Genomic DNA, 22,205 nt, shown 5'->3' on the forward strand with positions numbered 1-22,205 from the left:
AGATGTGGTACTAATTGGTACATTGCATATTTTTTTGTGTTTAGCATCGCTGTCAAATGTGATCTGCTTTTTTTAAAAAATTTTTGATTATGGCATATTACACATAACATAAAGTTTACCACTTTAACTATTTTTGAATTGTATAGTTTAGTAGTGTGACATACAGCCACCTTGTTGTACGACCAATCCCCAGAGCTGCTTTATCTTGTAAACTCTGTACCCATTAAATAACTCCATTTCCTCTCCCCCATCCCACCTTCCCTGGCAGCCATGATTCTACTTTCTGTTGCTGTGAATTTGACTATTTGAGATACCTCAAAGAAGTAGAATCATACAATATTTGGGGGTTTTTTGGTCACTAGTTTATTTTATTTAGCGTAATAAATGGTTCAAGGTTCAGGTTGTAGCATGTATTAGAACTTGCTTTTTTAAGGCTGAATATATCATTGAATGTATATACCACATTAGTCTATGACATTTAAAGCAGTCCGTGACAACAGCACCAGCCCCTTTGTAACAAAACCTGGGCACTAAAATCACGTGGCAGTGCTTTCATTAGGAAATGGTTATGCAAATAATCCCCCCAAAAAATGCATGTTTTCCAGTAAGAATAGTATTGAAATGAAGTTAATAATGTCACACAGGACTTGTGATGCCAAGACTATACTGTTTAATTCCAGTGTTGGAGTCACAGGTGGTGAGGAGTGAGATAATGTATGTCAAGGACCTGACTTTAATAGGCCCTAAATTCGTGTTGATTTTCTTTCCTCAGTTTTTTACCTGCTATGGTTATAAAACAGCTAATGACAGTTTTAGTTTGCTCTGCAAAGAGGTAGATGTTTTTGTTTTGGTTTGGTTTTTTAAAGATTTATTTATTTGACAGAGCAAGCAAGCACAAGCAGGGGGAGCTGCAAGCAGAGAGGGAGGGAGAAATAGGCTCCGAGCTGAGCAGGGAGCCTGATGCGGGGTTCGATCCCAGGACCCTGAGATCATGACCTGAGCCGAAAGCAGACGTTTAACTGACTGAGCCACCCAGGCGCTCCGAGGTGGATGTTTTTAAATAAAATTGACATATATATATTGGTGCTACTAGAATGGGCACGTGTCTAGTGACCATGGGAAAGGAGAAAAAATGATATTTTCAAGGTTTATTATCATGTATAAAAACTTATCCTTGTTATTTTGTTCAGTAAACATGTGTTGAGAGCACTTACTTTTTAACAGGATATGCCAAGTATTATGTATCTCTTAAAAAGTATATTTTGTTAAATATGATGGCTTAGGGAAACTGGCATCTAATCTTAAATTTCTGTGTCAGATATTTAGGATTATTGCTAGTAAAAGTGACTGTCAGATTGTTTTATCATAGAGGACATTTTCTGAGCACATTGCTCCTGTGTCATATTTCAAACCACCATGTTGCCTCAGTACGGAAGCCGCAAATGAAAAGAATAGACTAGTTACACTTTTTTTCAAATGTCTTGGATCTTCTGTGCCTGTATTTTAATGGACAGTTTGGGAGTTGATGTAGGCGTTTTGGGATGTATGATTCTACACACATGGATACACATATAATAACCGACATATATGTCAATGAAGACGGACAATATTGCTTGTTGAGAGATTAATAGAAGTGAAGACCCCTTTAGTCTTTGCCTTCTACTCATAAATATTGTTAGCATATGATAGGATCAGGTATAGAACTTTGGTTACAGAGGGAGGATAAACTCAGTTGAGCAGGGAATCTGGTCAAATACACATAAAAGATGGTTTATTTTAACCAGGTCATCAAAGCACTATTACTGACTTTTTGATGGGTTGTAGAGTTGGTTTTAAAATACTTTTTTTTTCTTTCTTTCTGTGATGGTATTTAATGTGATGGAAGCTACTGGTAATTGAATATGAGGCTGTGATAGGAAATTTATCTGGAAGCCAAATAGATTTTCATAATAGTTTAGGTCTGAAAGGAACCTTAGGAGTCATTCGCTCCAGGCATCCCATTTGACCTGTGTCACAGTAAATGATGAAGATAGTAGAAACTTGTGAATTTTGGCAGAGCCAGATTGAACTCAGGACTTTTGATCTCCAGTTCACTGTGTTTCCCTTATACCATATATTTTATGTTGGCCACAGTAGAGACAATATTTGCTTTTAAGTACTGTTACTTGACCTTAGCCTTACTGAATTTTATACCTGTTAATATGTACAAGACATTGTGGTTTCTTTCGGTAATCAAGATATGTGAGTTAGTGACCTACCTTTTCCAATGTCTTGCTAACATATATATGTATCTTTTTAACTCGTTTACATTTTTCTGCTTTAGTTGCTTTATCCGTAAAATTGAGTGACCTGCTTTGCTTTCTCTCACGAACTTGTGAAATAGTCTTCAAGTTTTGTTTGCTGGAGATAATGGTTTTAGTACATAGAATTATACAATAGCTTTGTAAGGAATCTTAAGTGTCATCTAGTTTAGCTTCTCATTTTGTAAAGAGGAAGCTGAGGCGAAGTGGGATGCGTCAGTTGCCTGAGATGTTACAACTTTTCAGTGTCACACTGCAGCTGGAAACCAGGCCTTTCTATCCAGGGTAGCAGCGTGTTAAGGTTGATCAAGTATGAGTGTTGGGAGACGGAAACCTGGACCGTGGTGGCTGTCCCACCAGCTGTGTGTGACTTCAGAAAGTTACCTTAGTCTCTCTGATTGATGTTTTGTTTTTCTACAAATTAATCTGCCTAAAGTTGATGCTATTTATAAGAAACCTTAAGTGCATTGTTGAATAATAATTTGCTTGTTGAAAAATTTAGTCTGTCTTCAGGGGAAATCATTCAGTTGGCACAATGTGCCTTTAAAAAAATCTTTTGTTAGAACTGATTTTTTTTTTTTTTCCTTTTGGTAAAGTCATTTTTGGGAGCTGCTAAACCTCAGAGACACTCTTCTTTAAAGGATCTTTACCAAGATGTCATTGGTAATCTATGGTGATGATTTTTGTTGGTGATTAAGTTAACTTTTTTATATTCTAATGTATTTTAAAAATAATATGTTCAGTGAGGATATATAATGAGGATTGAGGGATAATTTTATCTACTATTTGAATTGGTCTAGTTGGTTTAACTTAATTAAGCTTGTTTATACCAATATGGAAAATGAAATGGTTATTAGATCTCTAAAAGCTTTTTTAGTTCTGACATTCTCTAGAGGGTAACATCAGTTATAAAGATTTGGGGGATAAAATTTCTCTGAATATTTTTTGTTTTGTTTGATTTTTCATTTTGTTTTCTTATCCTTGCTAGTATATCAAGGACTTTTCTTGAAGGAAAATGTACTGGAGGGTGCGCAACAAGAGAAAGATTTATAGATGGGATAATAAATTGGAAAAATTTAATGATTTATAGATAGAGAACAGCCTCAGCCATGAAGTTTTTTCCTTTCTGCTTTTTTGGGATAAGAGATGGTAATAATAATGCTGGCAATAGCTGACACATACTTCTTACTATGTGCATGGCACTTTTCTTAGCAATTTATAATTTTTAGCTCTTAATCCCACCGCAGACCTCTGAGGCACTATTATTCCCGGTTTACACGTGAGAGAAGTGAGGCCCTGCGAAGTTAAGTAACTTGCTTGAGGTCCACACAACTTAGCAAGGGGTTGAGCTAGGATTTGTACCCACTAGATCTCGCTCTGGACCCTGTGTTGTATGGCCTAATTTGTTGAGTTACTGAATAAATATTTTGAGAATTGAAGTGGTAATACTACTTACAGTTCATTTTTGCTAGAGGGGTGAAAACTCCAGGCAGGAAACATTGATGCATGGGAGATGCCAGTTAATTCAGTAAATGTGTACTGAACACCTGCTTTGTACCAAACATATGGAAGTGAATAAGACAGGGTTCCTGCCCTCAAGGTGCACGTGCTCAAGGGGGAAATGTGACAGCAAACAAGTAAACAAATAGGGTAATTTCAAATTATTATCAGTAGTATGAAGAAAATTCCCTGGTGTAGTAGACTGTGGGGTTGGAGTTACACAAAGCTTAGTGTCCTAGAGATTTCATGGGGTTGGATACTGTCCCCCAAACATTTTTCCCTAATTAGCCCACATCTGCTGAATTTAAGGAGGAGAGTGTTAACAACAACAACAAAAAATGAACTTTTTGTGCAAATCTTCAGAGCTGTTGTTTATATTCTTTTGAACTTGTAATGTGGGAGTATGTCTATTGCTGACGGAACAGAGCCAGAGAGAAATCCTATTTTAAAAATAACAAAAAGCTAGGAAAATGAGGGCAGCCCCCAGCCACCGTGCATGCCAGGCTGTTCGGGCTGGTGGGGTGGGTCCTGGCTGCTGTCCTTAGTACATTATTGGCAGTTCTGTGTTTGAAAAGTTAGGGCTTCCGCGTGTCAGCGGATGTGTTGTATTCTACCATTTTTTGTAGATCTAGGGCCGGAGCCTCAGGTCTTACATTACTTGAAAGGAGTTCTGTCATTATAGTTTAGAGTAATAATGGTTTTTAATTGAGTACCTTCTATGTGCCAGACTTACTTGTAATGAGGAGAAAGCTTAAAGGAGTCAAAGTTAGGCGGCCAAAGGATGTTAAACCCTGGCTTTAAACCCAGGTTGGTCTGACACCAGAGTTCATGTGATATTACTCTTTAACTAGATTGGCTTTCCTGGTTCACTTCACACTCAAGAATATGCAAGAGTTTGCAAGATTGAACTTCAGGGGAGTCTCCCTGATTTCCTCCTGTAGGACAGTAAACTGTCCAGCTTTTCCAGTTCCAGATTTCTGCAGTAATTCGATTTCAGGGAGCAAGTAGTAGAGGGGACAGTGTTTTTACAAGTATGTGTAGACAAAGGTAATACGTTCTGTCGGCCTGTTTTCTATTTAAATCATTGAAAACAATTAGAATTGGTTTAGGAAAGTTGTAGATTAACTTGTAAATACTTTTTTGCATTTCCTTGCTTTTTGTTGGATTTAGCATCTGTCCGTATTATTATGTTGTATTTAGCCCTTAATTTGGTACTTTATACTATTATGTCAGCCACATTTTGTAATCTTTAGTAAAAGAAAATAAGTAAACTAGAGATTTCTGACTGGCTAGCTGTTTAATTTCCACCGTTTTCTATTAAGTCATTGTGATGCTCTAGTTTTTGTGATCCCTAACCTCTGAAACTCTTCCATTATGAATTTCGAATTAATTTTATTTAGAAGTTGTTTTCATTTCTCTTTTTCGTACACTGTCCAATTTGGTAAACCCTGGCCACATTTGTTAGGTGCTTGAAATGTGCTAGTCTAAATTGACAAATGTAAATGCAGGAGACTTAGTATAAAAAAATCATGTGAAATATCCAGTTTTTTAATGTTGATTATATGTTGAAGATGTTGAAGTGATAATGTTTTGGATCTGTGAGGTTAAAAACACTATTAAAATTAATTTTACGTTTTACCATGTTTAGTGAGCTTCCTAGAAAATTCTTAATTATATATGTGACTTGCGTTTGTGGCTCACATTATATTTCTATTAAGCAGTGCCAGTATGTGCAATCAGTAACATCAAATGAATTCTACACCATAAGAACTTACCAAGAATTGACCAAACCTGTTATATCTAAATGTGCTTTGTTAGTGTTTTTTCTCTTCTGAAGACTAAACTGTCCTAATTATATGGTTATTATAATGAAAGTGTTTATTTAAATTCTTGGACCTGTATTGCTTGGGCTTAAGAAAAATCTGTTGCTTGGATAACAAAGTAGATATATAAGCCTCCTGTGATGTACCCCCCACCCTGGGGTACAGCTGTTTTGAGGAAGGTGTAATTTAGAGCTTTCATTAGGATAATAGGTAGAAGAAACAAGCTATTGAAAATAATTATTTTAATGTGATGCCAGTAATACTGGTCATAATTTCAGTGAGTCAGACTTTTTATGGGAAAGCATAAACCACACTGATTCTTTTTAAAGATATTTTCCTGTACTTTTATTAAGAAAAAATAATTTGAGGGTTGGGTGGGCAGCAGGGAAAAAATAATTTGAAACACAGTTGAAAAATGTTTCCTTTTTTTTGCGATTTTTTTTTTTTTATATTGGTGAACTTTATTTTTTGTCTTTGGTGCAAGTTCATATTAAGAAACTGAGTAATTTTATTTTAACTTTTCTTATATTTTCTTAATTAAAAATAAAAATATTAAGCTTCACAGGAGTAAAGTCTGCTCATAGTAAGTATGAGCAGTTTACCTATCTACTATTGTATTTTTCTGAAGGATGTGTAGGATTAATTGGAGTCTGTAAATTGATCTGTAAATGATTTTGTGATTGTCAGTTTTTTAAAACATAAGATACCAGTATCAAGGTCACGTAGCTAAATGTGGTCAGAAGTTTTAAAACATCTGCTCTGTTAGTAGTATTTGATTCATTACGTGAGGTCCCTGTCTGCTCTGGGCATCTCTTAGCAGTAGGTGCTGCTTTGTTGGTGGACTGTCTCCAGCAGGAAATAGGATATGCTAAAGCAAAATAGCCTTATCACTTTGTAACTTACCTCCCGATTTTGTTTATTGGCAACACAGCCCAGGAGGAAGTGGATCAGTGATACGTTCTTTAAGTTGGGCTTTTTAAGGGGTTATTCAGGTAGGGCTTTACTTATATATAAAAGTCTTAACATATTTTAATATTAATTTTACAGATCCTTCCGCTGAGGAATTGAGAAAGCTAATGATGTTGCATGGAGGGCAATACCATGTGTATTATTCCAGATCTAAAACAACACACATTATTGCCACAAATCTTCCAAATGCCAAAATTAAAGAATTAAAGGGGGAAAAAGTAATTCGGCCAGAATGGATTGTGGAAAGGTAAGTTTAATTTTTAATTAATAAGTTTTAAAAATTGGAATACTTTTATTTATATTATAAACACTTAATCTCACTTACGTTGCCTCTTAAGGGTGAAAAATAACGTCCTAAACAACACTGTTGTACTGTTTAACCTCACATTGATAATTTAGGTAACCTGGTATGTTAGTGTTCTTGCAGCCTCAGTTACCAGGAGTTGGGATGACTCAGGTAAGCAGCCGGAAGCAGTGATGGGAAGGGGTTGCCTAAGCATGGTGTTCATTCAGCAAATGTTTGTACATCTCTGATGGGCTACATCCTTGGGAAATATCAATGAAGCAAACAAAGATCGTTCCCTACCTCTTGGAGCTTATGTTCTATTGAAGAAAACATAATAAAACAATATTCTTAGTATATGAGTAAATTATATCATATGTTAAAACTTAATGCATGCTAAGGGGAGAAAGATCAGGGTATTGTGGACCTGGTGTACTGGGAGAGGGGACAGAGAGGAAGAGCAGTTTGCAGTATTATTAATATCTGTTTTTTGGTTGTTACATTATGGTTCTTCTGTTGTTGGTTTGGAATTGACGTTGTAAATCAGCGGCCATTCATACTAACTCCCTAAATTTAAATATGTCATCTGAACCTTGGTGATGAGCCATAACTTAAGTGATTTGTTTTGAAATGATATATAATATATATGAGTAATTGATAGATTTTTTTAAAAGTGAAAATATTAAAATCTCATTTGTAAAAGAAGGCTTAATATTGATATGCTCTGATTAGGTGAGAACTAGGAATAATTTGTGCAAACTATCTAGCACAGTGCCTGACACATTGTTAGAAGCATAGTATATAAGAAGTTCCTTTGTTATTTTTATTCTATAAATGTTATCAAGTATTAGAAAGTTAATTCCAAAATGTCAAAAGTGCATTTTTAAAAAGTGCATTTGGCTTCTAGAAAACCAAATGTATCTTATAGATTAAGGGTTTTTTAAACCTTGGGGGATTAAGTTGACAGCCCATCTGTGGAACATATTATTGATTCCTTTAGCTGTTCTCTCATGACCTGTCCCTTCTTTACATAGGATCGTTGAACATGGCGTTTAGCTGTGTCTCCCCTTAAAAAAGGAGCTGTGCGGTTTTCAGTGTAAGAAGTTAGCATCATTCCAGAGTTGGGCTATGTGGTGTCATGTACAGACAATTCTGTCATCATGCTAGGGCTAGAATTTGGATCTGAGGATATTAGTCTGACTTTGGAGGGGGTGGGAGAGATCCATAGATAGTAGGAAAGTGCACTGAAAAGGGTACTTGCTAGGTAGAACTTGATTTGCTTAGAAAATAGTAGTTTTCATTATAGCTTTTTTTTAATACCTGCTCTTCCTTCTTGCCCTGAATACAGCTAGAGAGAGAATACAATCGAAAAAGCAATTTATGGCAGTTATAAGTTTTAAAGTTCACTTGAACAGATTTTATTTCAGTTTGAAGTCAGGCTTAATCATCTGTTTTTAAATAACTGATTATATGGCCAGTTTGCTTCATTTTATATATGAAAAGGCAGAGCTAAGAAGGCTAACTCACCCAAGAATGGCAGGATGCAGAGTCCAGATTTTTCTGGCTCCTAGTTGGGTCTGCTCTTTGCCATTTAATTAAGCTTACTATAGATGAATTGGCCCATGTGGAAATGGGTCAACCTGGGCATCTGTGTTAATATATAAAATAAATGCCCAATGTCTGCATGTCCTAGCATGGAATCCTTTTGGGCAGTCACAATACTGTTTTCTTTCATACTCTAATCCCAGTCTTGTTCATCTCTTCTTGGTAGTGTTTTTATGAGATTTTATTATACTTAAAATTTTAAACATTATTTTAGTTATTTAATGGATGGCACATGACATCTTTTCTTTAATTGTTTTCCTGTTTTTAGTTTGAGCAGTTTAAAAAGCAGCTACCACTTCTAAGTGTGGGGGCATAACGTTGCTTTGATTAGAGTTCCCTAATGTCTGTGTTTGTGCCATTAAACCTGAATTAATGTGGGCGTGGTTATAGGACCACCACTTCTAAGACGCAGGGGAGTCCTTTAATGGAGAATCCTGTGTGTATTAGTTTTAGGTAGGAGATTATTTTACTGAAACCTTTGCCTGGCAGATCTTACACTTTTATATAGTGTATTGTAAATTAGGGATTTTCAAATTTTTGTCATCATCCTTTTCTTCAGACAATTTAATGTTGACATTTGAAGGATAGAATAGTTAATGAGAGGTGCTGTGATTCACCCCACTGCCTCATCAAGCATGACAGTGCCATGCAGCACAGTTTAAAAACACTGTCCTAAAATAAATAAATAAAAAATAAAAATAAAAACACTGTCCTAGTTATTAAAGGCTGATTTTGTTGTTGTTATTCTTCATTTTGTGTTGAGTCTTTTGTAGCAGGGGACCCCCCCCCCTATGATTAGGTTCCCACGTGGGTCTCCTGGTAGCAAGAGATGGTGATTGTTGTAGTTCGTGCCAGCTCATGGGGTTCTCCTGGTGGGGGTGACTGCTTCCCAGCCAGATCTGCCCTTTTTAAGCTCCCAAACTATAATGTGTTAGCACATTTGTTAGGTATTTATGATACTCTGGAGAGCTGATACTTCATATGGGCTAAAATGTTTCTAATTAATTTACTATTAATATTAGAGTGCCTTCATCTCACGATTTTTTTCATTTCTCTTGTGTTTTTTATCTTGCCTCAATTTATTCTTCATAGAAAATGTGTATGACGCTAGTTTCTGGTATAGATTTGGCTTTTTTTTTTTTTAATTGGCGTCATTTACATTTTTCTCTCACAGTACTACGGAGTTCTTCTAAAATTATTTTTACTTGGCTAACTAGCCAAGAGACACATTTCAGACTACCCCCAATGACTTCTGGTAATATTGTATCAGAAAGTACACTCTTGGTTTTCAGGTGCTTAAGAATGAATAGTTTACTCTCCGTGTCTGTAAACATTCTGTCTGCTGTAGGAGAAAGGGCAAGAAGTTGTATACATGTTTTCATACCTGTTTTTTTCCTCTCCTGAGATCATAGTGTAGAAACTGGAAATCCTCATCCATTTTAGTTATTCTGGAAATACTTCATATGCGAAATGAGATTTGAGAAAGTCTTAATGCTTCTGTATGAATTGTTTGAGGGTGAATTGTGGTAAATATTAAAGTCATGATGATTAAAATATTTAAACTGTGCATGCAGTTTCGTCGTCCTGCTTTCCAGTTATTTTTTCCCCCTCATGTAAGGTTGTTGGCCGTTACCTTTTCAGAGCTCAGATGGTGTGTCTTTTCATGGGTAGAATGTCTTATTCTTAAGTGTTTAAGAAAGATTTTATATTGCATTAGAGCCACTAAAACAGAGGGAGAGGAAATAAACTAGGAAAACAGGTGGCTCACTGATGAAAAACTCCATCATTCAGACATTGATTTTTCATGAGGCTTATTTTCCCCAAGTATTAGACTCTTAAATTAGTGTTACTTTTTTGTTTCAGCATCAAAGCTGGACGACTGCTGTCCTGCATTCCCTATCAGCTGTACAGCAAGCAGTCCAACATGCAGAAAGGTCTCAACTTTAATCCTGCGTGCAAAGCTGAGGAACCTGTGCCAGGTCCAAGCAGTGTAGCCAAGCAGCTCAACAACAGGGTGTAAGTTTGTCTCCATTGAGGAAACCATTGCTAAAGCAGTAGTTACAGGCCCTGCTTTGCTGAAGATAGAAACAGACACAAAACCTGGCCCTTCATCTATATTAAATATGTTAAAATTCGTGTGTGCGTGTCTTACCTAAAAATTATTTTTATTGTGAAAGTTTCATAAAATGTAAATTAGAAAGCTTTTCTAGTCATTTTAGATTCCCATGTTAAACTAATGGATCTTAAATTATTAGAAGTAAAATTTCCCATGGATTTTCCTGAAAGTAATTATTTCCATATAAATAATTTGCTGTAGAATGTTGCTTTCTCAAAAACGGAACGAACTGTGCCAGGTATACTTTTGTTGTATGCTATATACGTAATGAAAATGTTTACGTTTCTAGGTAGTTTTTGAAAAATTCCAAATTCCTAGCAGGTTTACATATATAAATATTTTTATATCAGTAAAAATTTAGTTGGTGACTCTCGATGTTACAGTTAGAGGTAACTCTAGACTTGAGTCCATGTGGCAGGTTTTAAAAAATATACTGATTAAGCTTTAATTGCAATGATCTTGGGTAAAGTGGTTTCATGATTAATTGGTGTGTTGCCTGCCTTCTCCTTATTTACTAAATTGCTTGCTTTGGGAGTTAGATGTATTTTTTTTAAAGGCCGGGAGTCTAATTAACCTGGGGGGGATCCGATGTCACTACCTTCCATAGTTTTTGTTGTTGTCATTTGTTTTTTAGCTTGAGTTCAATTCTAAGCATATTCACGTGGTTTTCACATTACCTGACACTTTTGATTTTTTTAGTACCATCAATGTGCATAACAAATAATATCAGAAAATCTTTCTGAATGCACAACTTTAGCTCTTTTTCTTACCCAAATTCATAAAAATAGAAAATATGTGGTTTTTTTGAAATTCTTTGTGCCAATTTAGCAAGAATTTACCCTATTAGATTGTACTTTTTAATACATGTACACTTTTGCCTAATTAATGTATATTACCAGTGATATATTTCCACTACAGCTACTTCATGAATATCCATTGTCTAGGCTGAAAAACTACAGTACATAAAGCATGTATATTAGCTTTGTGTTTATTGCCAATATATACATTTCTGTTGCATATGTTGCTAGTATATGTGGAAAGAATCTCAACTGTTTGTGACACAGAAAACTAGATGTCAGGCTTTTCTGATTTACTTCACTTTTGTTGCTGTCTGTGATCTTTATTTTTTGGTATATTCAATACATTTTTTAAATTCCTTTGAAATTCTTTTATGTGACTTCTTGTTCCCTTGCTTTCTCTTTATCTCAAGGGCCAGACATGTAACAAATTAGGTTTTCTTTCCTTCCTCTTTTAATCATTTCCTGTTGGTCGTCTTTTTCTCTTTCACTGGCGTGATCATCCGTGAGGATTGGACCTAAATCAGAGTTGGCTATCATATTCCATGAGATGGTTCAGCCAGACAGAGCCAACCCAGAAATGGGTGGTAGTGTTTTGCATCTGACTCATGTGTGACTTCTCTGTGTATTCAGACTGTTATTACTAATATATCATGTTGGTATTAGGATGAAGGACTTTAGATTAAACCTGGTAATACTGTGGTAACCTCACCTGTGCCTGGGTACCATGTATCAGGCAATCTCTGGAGCCTGAACTATAATTGGATTAATGGTGTGGGTGTTTCTAAATGGAATGAATTACTGTTCTGTAATTCAGGTTTTTGTATTTGTTACTTAGATAATTTTTATGAATGCAAATAAATTTTGTCTTTATTATAGAGCATTACCAGGCAAACATCTAGAGGAGTCACAGTGTGCATTTAGCGGAACATTTGTCATGGGTCCTACCTTTATAATCTTGTCATCAAGAAACTTGGTTCAGATTGCCTGGGACCACCCTGGCATCTGAATATGCTTTTCTTTTTTTTTTAAGATTTTATTTATTTATTTGGCAGAGAGGGAGCACAAGTAGGCAGAGTGGTAGACAGAGGGAGAGGGAGAAGCAGGCTCCCCGATGAACAGAGTCCAACATGGGGCTCCATCCCAGGGCGCTGGGATCCTGACCTAAGCCGAAGGCAGGTGCTCAACCGACTGAGCCACTCAGGTGCCCCATGAATATGCTTTTCTTAGAAATGAAATGCCATTTCCTCTGTTAATAAGTGAGTGTCCTCATTTTCTAGGTATATTTTTTCCTGAATTACCCATATACATTAACCTGGTTCTTTTTATCTACTCATGTAACAGGTGGCCCCATTAATGGATTAGTACGTATAGTCTGTCAGTCTTCCTGAGTGAAACTAACTGGCCCTAGGATTGTAGCAGTATTGGGTTTAACGTGTTGAACATTACATAAAACTTAAACTAGGAATAATCATTCAAATAAATTTTCTTACCCATTTTTGTGGGAGCTTTTTATATTGAGTCCCATGATTTATTGACTTCCTGGTAAATGGCAGACACTATGCTTCAAACTGGATATTTAGAGATTACAGGTTCCATTTAATTTTTAGTGGGACAAATAATTGAAAATAGTTTTTATTTCTCTTCAATCTGAGATTCCATTGTATTTCTTCTTTGGGAGTGCTTCAAGTTTGAAAAAAAAAAAAACCCTACAAGACTGTTTATGTTCTAGAATTTTCCTAGTTACCTTGCTACTTTGATTTAGCTAAGAATTATCTTTTGTTGGGAGAGAAAGAATATAAAATGTATGGCTTACTTTTTCAGAGAAATACTGACGTATATCTCTCTAAGACCATGTTTACATTAAAAATTGTTTTAGCCTGAAAGTCACACATTAATTGAAATTAAATCTTCTTTCCTGCTATAGAAATCACATAATTAAGAAGGTTGAGACAGAAAATGAAGTCAAAGTCAATGGAGTGAATAGTTGGAATGAAGAAGATGCAAATAATTTTAGTTTTACCGAGCTGGAGCAGATCTTTCCAGGAAGGAAACAAAACGGAATTCCGCATCACAGAGACAGCGCTGCCATTTTTAACGGACACACTCCTAGCTCTAATGGTGCCTTAAAGACGCAGGATTGCTTGGTGCCCTTGGGCCACAGTGTTGCCAGCAGGCTTTCTCCAGACTTTGCCCAGGAGGAGGAGCAGGCTGAGAAGAGCAGCACTGACTTCAGAGACTGCGTTGTGCAGCAGTCGCCACAAAGCACTAGAAACACAGATGCCATGCGGAATCCACACAGAACTAACTCCTTCTCCTTGTCACCTTTGCACAGTAACACTAAAATAAACGGTGCTCACCACTCCGCTGTTCAGGGGCCTTCAAGCACAAAAAGCACTTCTTCAGTACCTACTCTTAGCAAGGCAGCACCTTCAGTGCCATCCAAACCCTCAGATTGCAATTTTATTTCAGACTTCTATTCCCGCTCAAGACTGCATCACATATCAATGTGGAAGTGTGAATTGACTGAATTTGTCAATACCCTACAGAGACAAAGTAGTGGTATCTTTCCAGGAAGGGAAAAGTTAAAAAAAATGAAAACAGGCAGGTCTGCACTTGTTGTAACTGACACAGGTAGATACTTACTAAAATTGTTTTCTTAAGAAACAATCATGCTTGACCATTTTGTTCTTCAGCTGTCATTGGTATTCTGATCAATACTAAGCTCTCATAATAGAAGAGTACAGAGAAAAAACAAGCGTGGTAAAAATGTTCAGATTTGGGGAACCTGGGGAGCATGTACAGGGATTCTTTATTTCAAAATAAAACTTAGTTAAAACCTGAAAAAAAAAATGCTATGCTTGTTACAGCAAGCATAGCAGATTATAGAAAGCTTTCTTATTTATTAAAGTATTTTTTTATAAATTTAGATTTAAATGCGGCTAACAATATTTTTAGATAATCTAAACAGTAACAAAGTTGAGATTCTGAGCATTCTTTCCTCATGTAGACCTTGTCAGTTGTTGGAAGTTTTGAACTGTGTAAAATATTATGTGTGTTATATTCAGTGCATAAACTCCTGTAAGAATAAATTGGCTTGGCAAGAGTAACTGTTAATTCCAGAAGCTGACATCTTAATGATTTTTAAATTATTAAATAACTGACATAATAGCTATTGTAATTATAGTGGTAAACTTGTAGTGAGAGTAAGTATTTTCACATAAAAGTAGATGGGTTAATTGTATTTTGTTTTTTAATACTTTTCTTGTCTTCAAAAGCAAACAAAACCAACAATTACCCGCTATATTTCTGTGCAGTCATTATCGATTAGTATCTGCTTTGAGGTTTGTGATGCTTTTTACGGAATGTATGGTTTTGTTTCGTTTTTTGGAGAGAGATCTCAAATTATCTAATACTACCCTTCAACTTAATAGCTGTGGAAACTGAGGTACAGAGGGAAGCTCATGGTTCTGTCCTAGAAAGTGCTAGATCTTCTCCATGTGGGTTTTTTTCTGTTATGTTTTGTTGTGTTTGATGTATTCCTAAATGCTTTCTGTTACTTAGGAAACATTTCAGAATAATGTAATAGCTATTAGATTATCCATACATCATCCTTGGCCTTAAATGGTAAAGGTCGTTTAATTTTGAAAGCTTCAAAGAACTATTACAAATTAGTTTCATGAATGGGAATAAAATGCTGAATTTCTATATTGTATGAAAGCATTCAGTAGGTATATGGTATATGCATTCTGTACTACTTGAATGTTTAAAGCAGTTATTTTGGGTTGTTTGCATTATGTTTCTATAATACTTCTATACAGCAGAATTATGATTGTTAAGATTTATAAATCATTTCTTGAGATAATATAGAGGGTAGCAAGGAAGTGCATGGCTTTGAAGTTCAATAATTTACCCTGAATCCGAATCCTGGCTCTGCTACTCTGACCCTGCAGGACCATGGGCCAGTTAGTTCACCTCTCTGGGTCTCAGTTTCCTCTTCAGGGTGGAGCGGTAGGCAGTCCATGATGCTCACCTCATGGGCTTCTGAGCTTAGGGAAGATAACATGAACAAAGGCTCGGTGCCTGGCATGTAGTGAGAACTTGGTAAATGCTTTCACAGTCACAATTTGGTAAATGGAGTAGTCTGAACCTTTGGGGAGTAAAAATGTAGGTTTTGGGAAACCTGTCATGAAGACCTACCTTCAGTACTGGTATTCTTTATCAGCAGAAAACTCCTTTATGAGATTAGTAGAACTTTTTATAAGCTCAGGGTTCTTATTTCCAAGACTTGTGTAACTTGGACAAGGACCAGGGAAAAGGGCTAAGGATGAAACTGATAAAGAGGAAAGCTCTTGTTGTGGCTGGATTGGTTAAAATAGCCCTGATAAATCAAAATATGTAGCTTAGGGTAATTAGAAGGCAGAGTCCTTAGGAGAGGATACTCAGCTTTGTCTTCTTGAAAGTGGCATATATGCTTCAGAGCTGATTTTTGATAGTGTTTAATGGTCTAAGGAGGAAAGTTCATATACATTTATATATATACAGATTTATATGTAGATTTTTGTTTTATAGACTTTTCTAAATATATCTAGGGCAATAGTACAATGGCTTGAGGGCTCAAGTCACACTGCCTGCGGTTGATTACCAGCTCAGCCTCTTCTTACTGGCTGCATAACATAATTATTAACATAATATTAATCTGTAAAATGGGCATAAGATTACTTACATTGTTGTGAGAATTTAAATACACATTAACCTCTTACAGCAGTGCTTGACACCTACCCAACAATAACAGTAGCAATTTTTACTGGTTTTTTTTTTTTTTTTCAGGGAATGTTTGTAGACTGCATGGAATCCTGATCATTTAAAGTTACTTAGCTCCATGTAACTAAATATATGAAAACATCTTTATACATTTTAATAAAATCTTTGGCACACAGAAATAACCTTAAGATAAGCATTTAGATATAAAGACTTAATTAGGATATAGATTAGGAAAACATGGTATCTTCATAATTGATTTCAAATTCTGCTTGGAAACTAAATGTGTGTCTTTGGATTACTTTTAGAGCCAAAGAAATTGAAATTGGACGTGTCTTGAGGTGGTTAGAAATGGTCTGTAATAGATTCTGTATTTTTTTTTTTGAGACTTCGTTCTACTTATAGGCACTTAAAAATACAGTTTCTAAAATTAAATAGACCTGATTTTTTTAAATATTAAAAAGTAGTTTGGGGTTTGAATGTTCTCTTTTTCCTTCTAGGAAATATGTCAGTATTGAGTTCACCCAGGCATCAGAGCTGTATAATGCATGTTGATATGGACTGCTTCTTTGTATCAGTGGGTATACGAAATAGACCAGATCTCAAAGGTCTGTATTTTTGTTTATATTTTAAGAAAATTGATAATATTGTTATATGTTCTAAAGGATCTAAAAATCTTCTTTGAGAAATATTTATTCTAATTTTCCTTGGCAAAATAAATTCCTGCTTCCATGTTTTCTGGACTCCATTATCAAGAAAGATAAAGGGAAGTTAGAAATGCTTTTTTCTCCCTAAAGAGGTCAGGTCTTTAGGGAAGAATACTCCTCTTCACCTGAAGGATCTGTCATCTAAGACTAATAGAGACTGGTATTGGGCATTTTCTATATTTTTATATATTTACTCTTACTTTGTTGTTAAATGGAAATTTTGTGGTAGCGTATGTCTGCAACTTGGGTCACTGTGCTTTCTCTCTCTTGAATAAATAACTCGATTAACTGTCCTGATGCTACTGCACATTCCAGCCTTTTGGTTAGAGAATAATTTTGCGTTATTGAATATTGCTAAGATACGCTGTCATCTTTGTTTTAATGGACTTTCAGGTATTTGTGAGCTAGCAGTACTTTTAAAAAGTTATTCTGGGTTTTTCAGTAGTTCTCTCTGTGCTTGAGAGACGTTAACTATTAGCATTTTCTTCTGAGAGTCTGTTTTTCCTTTAAGGAGAGCACAGGAGCTGCTGGGTTAGTACTGGGGCTTTGTTTCTGTCACCAGTAGCTACTGCTTCAGCTTTGAAAGGAGTTTGGAATGTTAAAGCATTGGGTTTAGCCTGACGAGTCACTCTGATACATAATTTTTTTTTAAAAGATTTTATTTATTTATGTGACAGACAGCCAGCGAGAGAGGGAACACAAGCAGGGGGAGTGGGAGAGGAAGAAGCAGGCTCATAGCGGAGGAGCCTGATGTGGGGCTCGATCCCAGAACGCCGGGATCACGCCCTGAGCCAAAGGCAGCCGCCTAATGACTGAGCTACCCAGGCGCCCCCATAATTTTTTTTTTTAATTCTCACAACGAGTGCATTCAGTAACATATACGTGAATTATCCCTGCTATTACTTCAAAAGTTAACAGTTCTCTTGTAATTTAATGCACACACAAAGAAATGGTACATGAGAGATTTTATAACTGAACCCAAAACCGAGAAACTATATTTCACATTTGATTATGTAGTAGGTCAGATTGTGGTTCCTCTGCATATACATTTGTTTCTCTTGCTGAAAAATTGGAAGATTAGTTTGGATGTTGCCTTACTTTTCTGATACGAGAAATATAAAACAGCTAGATACAGTTGGTTTTTCTTTCCTCTCCGACCCCTCTAATTCGAATCTAGGATCAGACTTGACTTGCAAGAAACCAAACAAAAACAATGGGAAGCAAAGTGATAGCATTGCTTTTAAGTTGAATAAATGTATCAAAGTTGTCATAAGTAGTTTTCTTTTAGGGGGGTGTTGGGAAACTTAGATGATCTTTGCATGGCAATTGATAGTTTTCAAAGATGTGAGCTCCTTTATGGACTAATGCCTCAAGAAAGCTAAAGAAAAAAATGTCGTGTTTTTTAAATCTTGTGGAGAATTTTCCTTTACATGTTGTCAGTGTCATTAACATTCCTGTACCTAGATTTAAAAATAATTTTTTTCTTTTCCTCACAGGAAAGCCAGTGGCTGTTACAAGTAACAGAGGCACAGGAAGGGCACCTTTACGTCCTGGTGCTAACCCCCAGCTGGAGTGGCAGTATTACCAGAATAAAGTCCTGAAAGGCAGAGCAGGTACAAACGAGCTCTCTTTGAAGTCCCAGTGCTCCTGTTGAAGACGTCTGGATTTTGCTGCTGGTATTCTTGTTACAGAAATGAAAGAGTTGAAATAATTAGCTTTTTCATTCAGGGTTTTAAAGGTGTCAGTGACATCTTAAAGCAAAATCTGTATGCAGTACAAATGACTGATTCATAGTCCTGCTTTGTTGAGTGGATGATATTTTCCTGGGACAGAGAGTGAAGAATGTTTTTTAAGGTGTGATTAGTTCGCTTTGCATACATTTAGATGGAGGATGAAAATAAAATCCTGGATATAACTTCGTGGGAGCCTCTAGACCAGAGAGTTAATTAGTCGTTGTTTGGTCACTGATGACAGTAAAGATACTAAAGTTCATGTTGCTAAAGATTTGTATGAGGCAGTGGAGTAAGAAACAGTAGGACTTTATTTATTGGAATAAGAAGATGAATACCAGAACTCATTTCCCATGTCTTTGCTAAACCTGCTTCAACATTTTCTTGCCTCGCTGGCCTTTGAATTTTTGTTATTAATAAATAAAAATCATAGCTTAGACTATTCACAATATTAAGATTTTTATATCTCTTTTTCCCCCTGAGTAAATTCCCTGAGAAATAGTTTCTTAGAAATTAAATTCTTTGTCATTGATCAGTTTCCTCATGGATGTCTGCAAAGCCAAAATTTTTTTTAAATTAGTTTTCTGGAGAAATACCAATCAGAAAGTAGTCAGAAATTAGGTACGCAATGGAATGGAAGGCAAGCAGTTAAATTTCATCCTGATTTTTCTGGTTCCTAGTTTTTATTATGAAAAGTTGGGATTATTTTTAAAACGATCTCATTGAAGTTAAGGCAAAAGGAAAGCCACTGGACATTTCTGAGGACCTTTTTTGGGATTACAGTCTTTTTGTTGGCTGTGATTATCTGTTTCCATGGTATGAGTACAAAACAGTGATGATAGATACGTCTTGGTGCTTCATGTGTATCTGTATTTTCCAGATTTCCTAAAGCTTTTTTTGGTTTTTAAATCTTTTAAGAGATTTTTGAGAGTCTAGCATTTTGTGTGTCATGAGTAGGTCTTGGGTAGCCAGTATTGAGCTCGTTAACATTTAGTTGTGTTATGGTATGTGACAATATGGGTAGTTTCTGAAGTATTGGTTGTATGGTTTTGTGGTAGGTTGGTTTTTCTTTCTGTATTTTCTATGTGGCATTAAAAGATGAAATCTTAGGTTCTAGAAAACAAATAAGTAGCTTAAGGAAATGCATAATACTTGTTACCTATTGGGCACTCAGTAAAAACCTCACTGAAAGAACATTGAAAGAAGGAAAAATACCTTGGACATACAGCATTCGGTAATGTCGGTCAGTTACCCAGCGCTCAGTTCCTCCAGGTGCGTGGAACCTTGCGTTTGTCTCGCACGTCTGTAGTTCAGCAGTCTCCGTCCAGAAGTTGGGCCTTGGCAAGCACACATTCCTTAGGAGTAGCAGAGAACGAGTTCTCTTTCGTCTTTCCTTCCTTCACAAGTGATCTGACCATACGCAGTTTATTAACAGAATACAGGCATTGGTGACTTTTAATTATCTTCATCTAGCCACTGGATTTTCATAACATTGTAATGACCTTTTATAATTCACATCCCCTCCACCTCTAAATGTGGGTGGTGAGTTAGAAGGTAAATATTAGGAGAAATATTGAAAATTCACTTGCCATTGAAAACTGTCAAAAATAGATGTTTCTGTCACTGGAAAAGGTGAATATGATACTTTGCATTTTATATTCTTTCTTTTAACTTAATATCATTCACTTTTATTTCCTAAGCCTTTGACCCATTAGGAGCTTACCAAAAATATTTATAACATAAAATGGACAGATTGTCCTTTATTATAAAGTTTGGTTGCTGCTAGCCTTGTACTTAGAACTTGTTTTTTCAATGCCTTTGTTCTTCTTTCCTTGTTATTCCCTGCTCTTTCTTTCTCTGGGTCCTTATCAGTCATGACACCAAATTTTAAAATATCGAGGATCAATTTAGGAACTAGAACTTTTGGCTTCTGCACACTAGCTTTAAAAAAAATTTCAGTTCTGATGTTTTGGCTTGTATGTCTAAGCAAAGTATTAGAACAGATAGCATCTTCAGGCCTTTATAGGTAGAAACTCTAGTTTCTTATTCGTCATATTCAAAAACTCTTTGTCTAAACGGACCAGTGTAAGCAGGGGCTCTCCATCCATGACTTCCTTTGGAAGCTGCTTCCTGAGCCATACTCAGCAGTGACGCTTCTCATTGATGGCCTCATTATTTGGAATCCATTTATACTCAAGATTTTGTGGTTGGGGCCTTTACCTCTTCCTGGATTCCAGGATGCAGATGTTTTCTTATCCCTTCGACAACTTCAGTGTTCGCTCTAAAGAACAACAGTTTTTAAAATCGTGTTAGTTATAGATTTATTCTCAGCGATTTCTTTTTCACAGACTTGGGTCCTGGCTTCTGATTTCTCCAACCGTTCCTCCACATTCTCCATGTGCCCGTCTAGTTTGTCAAGTTTTGATGAGCAGTTCTCTACTTTGCCCTCCAGTGAGGACAGTGTGTCCCTGAATTTCCCTGAGTCTCCCTTGAAGCAACTCACTGCGCTCGTGGAGGGATCCACGCACTCTGCTGCACTGTGGAAAAGGTCAGCCAGCCCAGTGAAGAGAAACACGAGGTGGTGCCTCTCAGGCAGGGCATTGGGAGCCCAGGGACCGCAGACACTGATCTCACCTCAAGCATGGTTTTTCTGTAATTTTCAAGACAAGTATCATAGATTATTTGACTAGACCTTCACATGTTAAGTCCCCTAGCTCCCGAGCTTTGAAGGCATAAGGTCATGGTTATACCTGTGAAAGGCAGCTGGTTTGTGGCTCTTCAAGCTTCAACTCTCTTTGGTGTTGTTTGGTTTAGTAGCAACCTCTCTTGAACTGTGATACTGACAATCCTGAAATTCTTGCAGATTTTCAGCTTAGAATAATGGACTATGAAAGCGGATATTTAGCCTTCTAAGATGCTTCAGAAAAATGGGGAAGTCTGCATTCTGTTTTTAATTTTTCATGGTATAGCATATGTTTATCATAATATATCAGGAATCATGGCTCAAATTATATACTCTGCTGTTTTAATTTTTGGGATTTGAGCCCATTAAGATACCCGTCCTTTACAGGTTGATTTGCATTTATGCTTGGCTGTGTGGGTGCCGGAATCCAAAAATGCATATATGGGTTGCATAGCTGGGTAAAAGGTGTTGACAATTTCTGGAGTCAAACCAGGAAGAGTTGTTTCAGCCCATAAAGCTAGACACTTTGCCATGTGTTTCTGGCGGTGCTCTAACTTGGCTGATGTCTCATGCAACGTTATGTCTCTGAAATAAGCAGAAAAGAAATACTGGGTTTGCTAGTTACATATTGTTAGAATGTACTCAAAATAGGTTTGTCTAGAATTAATTGAAATGGTATATCTTGGCCTCTTTTACTAACTAATGGCATTTTTGTTCATAGTATTAGAACGATGGCTGAGATTGTGTTTTAAGATGTTTTTAAAGCATATTCTTGGAACGTAGTAATATCCCAAGAGACCACGAACTGAAGTTGTGTTTTAATCTTTCTCAATTGCTAGTGAAGCTAAAGGTGGTAAAGGAAGTAAAGTGGCATGCAGTCAGTGCTCTCTAGATATGTGCTTTTATAATCTTGAGTGAAGCTGTGAATTTG

At 36.3% G+C, this 22,205-nt stretch overlaps 1 protein-coding gene across 12 annotated transcripts in view; it reads left to right on the top strand.

Moving 5' to 3' along the window:
- The window catches only part of REV1 (REV1 DNA directed polymerase), a 92,625-nt gene that overhangs the window by 41,593 nt on the left and 28,827 nt on the right, over nt 1-22,205 (top strand). For 10 of the 12 annotated variants that reach the window (XM_026487772.4, XM_048222739.2, XM_048222738.2 and 7 more), the window contains 5 exons: nt 6,671-6,839; nt 10,344-10,496; nt 13,321-14,027; nt 16,655-16,762; nt 18,358-18,474. In XM_026487772.4, coding sequence (XP_026343557.1) covers nt 6,671-6,839; nt 10,344-10,496; nt 13,321-14,027; nt 16,655-16,762; nt 18,358-18,474 — 1,254 coding nt within the window. Of the gene's footprint in view, nt 1-6,670; nt 6,840-10,343; nt 10,497-13,320; nt 14,028-16,654; nt 16,763-18,357; nt 18,475-20,974; nt 21,140-22,205 lie in introns of those variants that run through there. The other 2 variants (XM_026487824.4, XM_026487823.4) reach the window with 1 other exon arrangement.

Source organism: Ursus arctos, unplaced genomic scaffold, assembly GCF_023065955.2.
Source record: "Ursus arctos isolate Adak ecotype North America unplaced genomic scaffold, UrsArc2.0 scaffold_8, whole genome shotgun sequence".
NCBI classification, from domain to species: domain Eukaryota; kingdom Metazoa; phylum Chordata; class Mammalia; order Carnivora; family Ursidae; genus Ursus; species Ursus arctos.